The following is a 10,493-nucleotide window of genomic DNA, read 5'->3' as shown; positions in this document are numbered from 1 at the left end:
TATTCACCTCCCCTCTAGGTGCTCTCAATTGGTATCGGAGTCGTTCTCTTCAAGAAGGGACTAATCGCCCGAAGAGATGGATCCGAAGGGAAAGGGGATGGTGGTCAACAACGAGAAGGAGTCTATCTTCAACGAGCTGAAGGATGACAAGCCTACCGACTCGGGCTCGGGCCACAAGCGCAAAGACGGGAAGAAGAAGAAGACAAGGCGCATCAAGGAGATCGTCTACTACGACAGCGACGAATCTTCCTCTTCCCAAAAGGATGACGACGACTACGAGAAAAAGAAAACGATCAATTCGAACTTTTCTTTTGATTACTCTCGTATTCCTCAAAGTACAAATGCTCATTTATTATCTATTCCACTTGGTAAACCTCCTCATTTTGATGGAGAGGACTACGGATTTTGGAGTCACAAAATGCGTAGTCACTTGTTCTCTCTCCATCCTAGTATATGGGAGATTGTAGAGAGTGGAATGCACTTTGATAGTACGGATAGTCCCATGTTCATTAATGAGCAAATTCATAAAAATGCACAAGCTACTACTGTTCTTCTAGCTTCCTTGTGCAGGGATGAATACCACAAAGTGAGCGGCTTGGATAACGCCAAGCAAATTTGGGACACCCTCAAGATCTCTCATGAGGGGAATGACGTCACAATGCTCACCAAGATGGAGTTGGTGGAGGGCGAACTCGGGAGATTCGCTATGATAAGGGGAGAAGAGCCAACCCAAACGTACAACCGGCTCAAGACCCTTGTCAACAAGATAAGAAGCTATGGAAGCACGCGATGGACGGACCATGACGTCGTTCGCCTAATGCTAAGGTCTTTTACTGTCCTTGATCCTCATCTTGTAAACAATATTTGTGAGAATCCTAGGAACACCAAGATGACGCCCGAGGAGATACTTGGAAAGTTCGTGAGCGGGCGAATGATGATCAAGGAAGCAAGATACGTGGACGACGCATTGAATGGTCCAATCAATGAGCCTCAACCTCTTGATCTCAAGGCAATAAGAAGCAAGGAGACGTTACCTAGCAAGGTGGCACAAATCGAGGCTGCCGGACTTAATGATGAAGAGATGGCTCTCATCATCAAGAGATTCAAGACGGCGCTAAAAGGTCGCAAAGGGCAGCCAAGCAAGACCAAGACAAAGGGGAAGCGCTCATGCTTCAAATGTGGTAAGCTTGGTCATTTTATTGCTAACTGTCCCGACAATGATAGTGATCAAGATCAAGGGAACAAGAGGGAGAAGAAGAAGAACTATAAGAAGGCAAAGGGCGAGGCACATCTAGGCAAGGAGTGGGATTCGGATTGCTCCTCTTCCGACTCCGACAATGAAGGACTCGCCGCCACCGCCTTCAACAAGTCATCCCTCTTCCCAAGCGAGCGTCACACATGCCTTATGGCAAGGGAGAAGAAGGTATGTACTCGAAACTCTACTTATGCTTCTTCAAGTGAGGACGAATCTAGTGATGAGGATGAAATAGATTATTCTTGTTTATTTAAGGGCCTAGATAGAACCAAGGTAGATAAAATTAATGAATTGATTGATGCCATGAATGATAAGAATAGGCTTTTAGAAAAGCAAGAGGATTTGTTGTATGAAGAACATGACAAATTTGTAGAAGCACAAAAATCTCATGCTCTAGAAGTTAAAAGAAATGAAATGCTTTCTTGTGAATTATCTTCTTGCCATGAGACAATTTCTAACTTAAGGAGCATAAATGATGATTTGAATGCTAAGTTAGAAATAACTAGTAAATCAACATCTTGTGTAGAAATTATTGCAACGTGTAATAGGTGTAAAGATTTTGACATTGATGCTTGTAGTGAACACCTAGTTACAATTTCCAAACTTAATGATGAATTGGCTAGTCTTAATGCTCAACTTAAGACTAGCAAGAGCGAATTTGATAAGCTAAAATTTGCGAGGGATGCCTACACGATTGGTAGACACCCCTCAATTAAGGATGGACTTGGCTTCAAGAGGGAAGCCAAGAACGTAACAAGCCATAAGGTTCCCATCCCCGCCAAGGAGAAAGGGAAGGCTCCTATGGCAAGTAGTACTAAAAACCATGCTTTTATGTATCATAATAAGAGACATGCTAGAAATGACTATAAAAGTTATGATTCACATGCTATGTTTGCTTCTAGTTCTTCTTATATGCATGATAGAGATATGTATAGGAGATATGTTCATCATGTGCCTAGAAAGAATATTGTTCATGTTTCTAGGAAAGTTATGGACGGTCCTTCTACAATATATCATGCTTTAAATGTTTCCTTTGCTATTTGTAGAAAGGACAGGAAGATAGTTGCTAGGAAATTAGGGGCAGAATGCAAGGGTGATAAAACTTGCATTTGGGTCCCTAAGACAATTGTGACTAACCTTGTAGGACCTAACAAGAGTTGGGTACCTAAGTCCCAAGCCTAAATTCGCCTTGCAGGTTTATGCATCCGGGGGTTCAAGCTGGATTATCGACAGCGGATGCACAAACCATATGACGGGGGAGAAGATGATGTTCACCTCCTACGTTAAAAACAAGGATTCCCAAGATTCAATCATATTTGGTGATGGGAACCAAGGCAAGGTGAAAGGCTTAGGCAAGATTGCAATTTCAAATGAGCACTCTATCTCTAATGTATTTTTAGTTGAGTCCCTTGGATATAATTTGCTATCTGTTAGTCAATTATGTAATATGGGATATAATTGTCTATTTACAAATGTAGATGTGTCTGTCTTTAGAAGAAGTGATGGTTCATTAGCTTTTAAAGGTGTATTAGACGACAAACTTTATTTAGTTGATTTTGCAAAAGAGGAGGCCGGTCTAGATGCATGCTTAATAGCTAAGACTAGCATGGGCTGGCTGTGGCATCGCCGCTTAGCACATGTAGGGATGAAGAACCTTCATAAGCTTCTAAAGGGAGAACACGTGATAGGTTTGACTAACGTGCAATTCGAAAAAGATAGACCTTGTGCAGCTTGTCAGGCAGGTAAACAAGTGGGAGGAGCGCATCACAGCAAGAATGTGATGACCACATCAAGACCCCTAGAGCTGCTACATATGGACCTCTTCGGACCCGCCGCCTATCTAAGCATAGGAGGAAGTAAGTATGGTCTAGTTATTGTTGATGACTTTTCCCGCTTCACTTGGGTATTCTTTTTGCAGGATAAGTCTGAAACCCAAGGGACCCTCAAGCGCTTCCTAAGGAGAGCTCAAAATGAGTTTGAGCTCAAAGTGAAGAAGATAAGAAGCGACAACGGGTCCGAATTCAAGAACCTTCAAGTGGAGGAGTTTCTTGAGGAGGAAGGGATCAAGCACGAGTTCTCCGCTCCCTACACACCACAACAAAATGGTGTGGTAGAGAGGAAGAACAGGACGCTCATCGATATGGCGAGGACCATGCTTGGAGAGTTCAAGACCCCCGAGTGCTTTTGGTCGGAAGCCGTGAACACGGCTTGCCATGCCATCAACAGGGTATACCTTCATCGTCTCCTCAAGAAGACGTCATATGAGCTTCTAACCGATGAAGAAGATATTCCGACGGCCGCTATACGAACCATGGCGATTGGTGATGTACGACCACAAGAACAAAAGGAGCAAGATCAACCTTCTTCCTCAACTATGGTGCATCCCCCAACTCAAGACGATGAACAGGTTCATCAACAGGAGGCGTGTGATCAAGGGGGAGCACAAGATGATCATGTGATGGAGGAAGAAGCGCAACTGGCACCTCCAACCCAAGTTCGAGCGATGATTCAAAGGGATCATCCCGTCGATCAAATTCTGGGTGATATTAGCAAGGGAGTAACTACTCGATCTTGATTAGTTAATTTTTGTGAGCATTACTCCTTTGTCTCTTCTATTGAGCCTTTTAGGGTAGAAGAGGCCTTGCTAGATCCGGACTGGGTGTTGGCCATGCAAGAGGAGCTCAACAACTTCAAGAGGAATGAAGTTTGGACGCTGGTGCCTCGTCCTAAGCAAAATGTTGTGGGAACCAAGTGGGTGTTCCGCAACAAACAAGACGAGCACGGAGTGGTGACAAGGAACAAGGCTCGACTTGTGGCAAAAGGTTATGCCCAAGTCGCAGGTTTGGACTTTGAGGAGACTTTTGCTCCTGTGGCTAGGCTAGAGTCCATTCGTATTTTGCTAGAATATGCCGCTCACCATTCTTTCAGGTTGTTCCAAATGGATGTGAAGAGCGCTTTCCTCAACGGGCCAATCAAGGAGGAGGTGTACGTGGAGCAACTCCCTGGCTTTGAGGATGAACGATACCTCGACCACGTATGTAAGCTCTCTAAGGCGCTCTATGGACTTAAGCAAGCCCCAAGAGCATGGTATGAATGCCTTAGAGATTTCTTAATTGCTAATGCTTTCAAGGTTGGGAAAGCCGATCCAACTCTTTTCACTAAGACATGTGATGGTGATTTGTTTGTATGCCAAATTTATGTCGATGACATAATATTTGGTTCTACTAATCAAAAGTCTTGTGAAGAGTTTAGCAGAGTGATGACGCAGAAATTCGAGATGTCGATGATGGGCGAGTTGAACTACTTTCTTGGGTTCCAAGTGAAGCAACTCAAGGACGGCACCTTCATCTCCCAAACAAAGTACACACAAGATTTGATCAAAAGGTTTGGGATGAAGGACGCCAAGCCCGCAAAGACTCCAATGGGAACCGACGGACACACCGACCTCAACAAAGGAGTCTCAAAGGAGGTTTGAAAGGGAAAAGGTGGACTTGGACCATGAAAGACTTCCACTGCACTCCGATGAGAAGGTAACTTATTCAAGTTCATCTCATGTACTCTTATTGCCTTTGTATTCTTATTGAAGATTTTGGTGAAGCAATGGGGTTCTGGGGCCAAGATTAATCCCGTTTTGGTGCTTGGTGCCAAAGGGGGAGAAAATAAAGGCCAAAGCGATAAATGGATCAGCTACCACTTGAGAGATTTTGAAAATAGTAGAATAGAGCTTTTGGTTTGTCAAAACTCTTTTATTGTCTCTCTTGTCAAAAGTTGGCTTCTTGTGGGGAGTTTTTGAAATCTTGAATCAATTTCTCTTGGAATGACTCTTTATGTCTTAACATGTGTGTTTGACTTAGAGATGGAAATTTGAGTTTGATTTGCAAAAACAAACCAAGTGGTGGCAAAGAGTGATCCATATATGTCAAATTTGAATCAAAACAATTTGAGTTCTTATTTGAATTGATTTTGTATCTGTTCTACTTGCTTTATATTGTGTTGGCATAAATCACCAAAAAGGGGGAGATTGAAAGGGAAATGAGCCCTTGGGCCATTTCTAAGTATTTTGGTGATTTAGTGTCCAACACAAATGCCTAAGTGTAAAATGGTGGACAAAGTACAAATCAAGGATAAAGGTATGTTTCTCAGACTTAGTACATTGTTTTAGAGACTAATGTATTGTGTCTAAGTGCTGGAAACAGGAAAAATCGAATTGGAAATGAGATGGCTTCGTTCTGCCAAAGTCTGCTCAGTTTGAGAGCACCGGACTGTCCGATGGTGCACCGGACAGTGTCTGGTGCGCCAGGCTGGCTCGAGCGAACTGGCCGCTCTCGGGAATTCACCGGCGACGTACGGCTATAATTCACCGGACTGTCCGGTGTGCACCGGACTGTCCGGTGAGCCAACGGTCGGCCGGGCCAACGGTCGGCCGCGCGATCTGCGTGGGACACGTGGACGAGCCAACGGCTAGAAGGGGGCATCGGACTGTCCGGTGTGCACCGGACATGTCCGGTGCGCCAACGGCTCTCTGGCTGCCAACGGTCGGCTTCGCCGTAGAAGGGAAGAAATCGGGCACCGGACACTGTCCGGTGTGCACCGGACACTGTCCGGTGTGCACCGGACTGTCCGGTGCGCCAGATGATAGAAGGCAAGAATTGCCTTCCCAGATTGCTCTCAACGGCTCCTAGCTGCCTTGGGGCTATAAAAGGGACCCCTAGGCGCATGGAGGAGCACACCAAGCATTCCTAGAGCACTCTTGATCACTCACACTCCATTCCTGCGCACTTGTTCGACATTCTAGTGATTTGAGCTCCGTTCTAGTGTGCTAGTCTCTTGAGCTCAAGTCTGGGTCTTGTGTGTGCGTATTTGCTGTGATCTTTGTGTCTTTTGTGAGTTGCTAATCCCTCCCTTGCTCCGTGCTTCTTTGTGAACTTCAAGTGTAAGGGCGAGAGGCTCCAAGTTGTGGAGATTCCTCGCAAACGGGATTAAGAAAAGCTAAGCAAAACACCGTGGTATTCAAGTAGATCTTTGGACCACTTGAGAGGGGTTGATTGCAACCCTCGTCCGTTGGGACGCCACAACGTGGAGTAGGCAAGCGTTGGTCTTCGCCGAACCACGGGATAACCACCGTGCCATCTCTGTGATTGACATCTTTGTGGTTACTGTGTTTTGTTGAGACTCCTCTCTAGCCACTTGGCGATTATTGTGCTAACACTTAACTGAGTTTTTGTGGCTTAAGTTTCAAGTTTACAGGATCACCTATTCACCCCCCCTCTAGGTGCTCTCAGTATGGAACAGAGCGGGGTCAACTGCAGGGAACAATGGAGGTGGCGGAGCGAAACCCTGTGCGGCGCCAAGGCTCTGCATGTACTGGAACATCTCTGCCATCTTCTGATGATATGCCTCGCGAGCCAGCCGCTCCGCCATCATCCTCGCCTCCATCTCTTCTAGTTGGGTCTGTAATATTACAAGCCAACGTTATAGTAACTCAAAGAGAAGGTATATAACTCAAGTGTTGGGGACTTGTTCTCAAATGCTAAGAGTTAAGAATAAGACAACATAAAAAGTGTTAAATGTTAAAGTCCTTCGTCCTTCGAAGCATTATCTCCCTTCGGATATAATGAATTCCGGACGAAGGTTATGAAGGACAAACCTTCATAAGCGCTAAGTTTATAATATTATGAACTTGAGAGAAAAATCCAAAAGGTAAAATATAATATTATGAACTTGCTTCTAAAGCTAAGTTTATGTTCCCTTGCCTGCACCGACAACTTTGGTATAGTTTGTGTTGACAAGTACATTGTAATTTCATCATGAGGGAGCCAACTAAAGTGTTAATGATGCTGATTTTCTTATGTTGACTTCTTTTTTTCTTGTTTATTTATTTCTAGGGCTCATCTGGGACAAAGGGTAATGGAGGGGGATTGAGTGTACCAAAATTCCTTACTATTCAAAATTGAATAGTAAGGAATTTTGACCCCCTCAATCTCCTACTTTACACTTGCTCCCAAACAAGCCCTTAAGGATGGGAATTATAGGGAGGAGCATGGAGTTGATAAACACTTACATTATCAAAGACACTTGGAAGAAGGTGCATTATATTCGATTGTGTAGTGCTAACCGGAAACTGGCATATGACACAAACTTTTCTGCTATCTGGCATAGTGCGATGCATGTACAATAAGTCATTATAGAGGCACTTTAATTTTGGGACGACTTGTCTAAATGCATAGACAAAAATGCACATATTTTAACACAGAGGGTATTGATGTCCTTTATTCTAGTCGACATGGAAATTCTAGGAGATCAGATCAAAATGTTTTTGGACCATACTCTATTTCTATTTGATTTTTAACTAAAATTAATTAAGGTATCAAACAAATCATGAAAAAACCAATTGAATCGTACGTGATCCATTACCATCCCTACCTACACCCGAGATATTTTGAACGTGTCACAAGAAAATTTCCAGATGTTTAGTTTCACAACTAGATTAAATGTGTTTGTAAGAATCAGGTGAAATATTTCTTATCCACATCGATTTTTTTAGCCAAACTAATTCCAACTAACAATTACACCAATTTGAAGTATCTATGTAGAAAAACAAAATGGCTTACAATTTGAAGTAAAGATAGTATTTATGAAGAGTATAGAGGAAAAGGTGTGGCAAAGTAGATTTTCACGAGGGTATAATATAGCAAAATTGGTTGTTGTTTACTACATCGATCGATCAATCCACATAGTAGTATGGATTCCATTCCACGTGAACTTCGAAATTCTATATTTGTTGTTCAAATGCTACATCTTCTGACGTACACTTTTCGTCTTAAATTATAAGTCACGCTGTAGTTTTTTTTAGAGTCGAAGTATCTTAAGCTTGACCAAGTTTGTACAATAAAATAACAATATTTATAATATCAAATAAATATTGTTATATTTGGTAGTATATGATGTTACAATTCTTTAGTTTTTATACAATTTTAATTAAATTTAAGACTTGTTGATTTTTTTTCAAATATTGAAATGCCCTGTAATCCGGAACAAAGGAAGTAGCAAGAATGTGATTGTCAGCTAGCACATGCATAGTGTACTCCCATCAGCCCACGAAAGACTATAGTAGTCAAGAAAAAAAAAGATTCCAATGTGGGTAGCAGTAAGAACACACATCTGAATTAAAGTACTAGTTGCTGCTAGCTGGCTATATTTTGCCAGTAATTGATAGCTTGATTTATGTACATATGATTAAGAGGGCGCACATAGAAATCAGCAATTCAGCACAGCAATGACACGCTACGATGAGTAGCTAGCTAGAATTAATCTGCCGACGACGATGGCATACCATACCATCGATTACATCAGTCCATACAGGCTAAACCACTCGACCACGCTGCTGTCAGCGTAGGCATAGTCAGGAACATAGAGCAGGTCGTCGTCCCCCAGGTGATCGCCGCCGCCGCCGCCTCCTCCGGGCTGCTGGCAGGTGCCAGTCGAGAACGATGAGCTCGGGCTCCCGCTGCAGACGGCACGGGCCATGACGTCTCCGCCGTCACCGGAGACCGCGTGGTTGCCCGCGGATCTGAAACGCGTCAGCTCCTCCTCGGCGAGCACCAGCTTGTCCTTCAGCCTCATCACCTGCCAGCCGTGCATGTGCCCACGAAATGCATGCTCAGTATTATATATATACTGCAACGCCGTCAATGATCCATGGCGCATGGGGGATGAACAGAGAAGAGGATTGGAGCACAGGCAAAGAGTGAGAGGTAGGATGGCATGTACCTCGTTCTCAAGGTGGCATTTGTGGAGGATGGCGGCGTCGTGTGCCTGCTTGAGCTTGGCGAACTCCTCCTCGAGCAGCTTGCTCTTGTGGCGGGCGCGGCGGTTCTGGAACCAGACGGCGACCTGCTTGGGGTCGAGCCCGAGCTCGGCGGCCAGGTGCACCTTCCGGCCGGTCTCCAGCTTCCGCTCCTCCCGGAAGCTCAGCTCCAGCATCTCTACCTGCTCGTCGGTCAGCCGCCGCTTCTTGTGGTCCCCTCCTCCGTCCAGCTCGCCACCGCCGCCGCCGCACCTCGCTGCTCGACGCCTCCTGCGCCGCGCTCTCGGTCTCTCCTCCTGCGCAGTGCCTGCAAACCGCACAGAATACACATCAATTGCCATTCATGTAGCAGGTGCATGTCCTGCAGGTAGCGGGTAGGCCGGTACTGATGATGAGCTGCGCAGTTGCAGAGACGAAGTACCTACAGCTACACAACTGTGAGAAAGAGAATGTACGACTACTGCGCACCGTTGGCGTTGGGCACCAGGAGGAGGGATGAGGAGGAGTCCACGTAGGCGGGAGGAAAGAGCCCGTCGTATTGTTCCATCCTTCGCCTGCGCTCCCGGCCGGGCGGGCGCGGATCAGCTGCTGCAACGCCTTTCTCTCTCCTTGTCAAGCGTGACCACTGTGTCAGGTTATCTGGAGAGGACCAGGGATAGAGAAAGAGAGAGGGAGGCTGCTGGGGAGAGGACCAAGGACAGAGAAAGAGAGGGAGGCTGGGGAGAGGAGACGTGCTGTGCGAGGAGGAGCTGCAGGAGGAGTGGATCAAGGAGCGAGGACCACAGGGCAAGGCACCAGCTGGGGTGTTAAGTAAGCTGGGGTGCGGGTCTCGAGAGAGACCTAGGAGTAATATATAGGGCTAGCAAAGGCGCGCAACGCCGGAGGCGGTGGGGTTCGCCGGCCGGCTGGCCGGCCGGGTCGGGGGGTGGTGCTTTCTGAGGCAGACCGGCTATGGATGTAAAACCACCTGCTCCAACTTTGTTTTTTCTTTGGGGGGAAAGCTACATATGTGGCTGCTGCTGATGAACAGGATGGGGGCACCACTGTGTCATGCGCTTACTGGTGTACCAAAGTCCAAAGGGTACCGTGTGTCTGCTGCAGGACTACTCCATCTGTCGAAAAGATAAAAGGGTGCAATTGTGCATTTGTTCCAAGTCAAAAAAAATCAAGTGTAACTAAATTTATACGAAAAAGTGTCAATATTTTATGTCTCTAAATAGATTTATCTAAGAATACACTTCACAACTAGCAACGTGGCACATACAAATAGCGCGCTAAACTAGTTTTTATAGCAATTGGCTCTTAATTTTTATATGCAAATTTTTTTTGTTTGATTATAATCGTCATCTTTATTTTTTCCCTCTCCCAACTACATCCACTTGCACAAAGTCTGGACTGCTACCATTGACTAGTTTTCTTAATTTCACAATT

General features: G+C 45.2%; 1 protein-coding gene across 1 annotated transcript; it reads right to left on the bottom strand.

Annotated features, from left to right (window-relative positions):
- Window positions 1-8,367: 8,367 nt before the first annotated feature.
- Window positions 8,368-9,779, bottom strand: LOC100272993 (Homeobox-leucine zipper protein ATHB-40). Its single transcript, NM_001147444.1, is given in 3 exon segments — window positions 8,368-8,881; window positions 9,026-9,369; window positions 9,531-9,779. Coding segments are annotated over 3 exon segments (705 nt in total). The 5' UTR covers window positions 9,610-9,779; the 3' UTR covers window positions 8,368-8,599.
- Window positions 9,780-10,493: the final 714 nt, after the last annotated feature.

The sequence above is a fragment of the Zea mays genome, chromosome 7 (genome assembly GCF_902167145.1).
Source record: "Zea mays cultivar B73 chromosome 7, Zm-B73-REFERENCE-NAM-5.0, whole genome shotgun sequence".
Lineage (NCBI taxonomy): Eukaryota > Viridiplantae > Streptophyta > Magnoliopsida > Poales > Poaceae > Zea > Zea mays.
The sequence above is the reverse complement of the archived record's forward strand: the minus strand, read 5'-3'. Positions and strand labels throughout refer to the sequence as shown.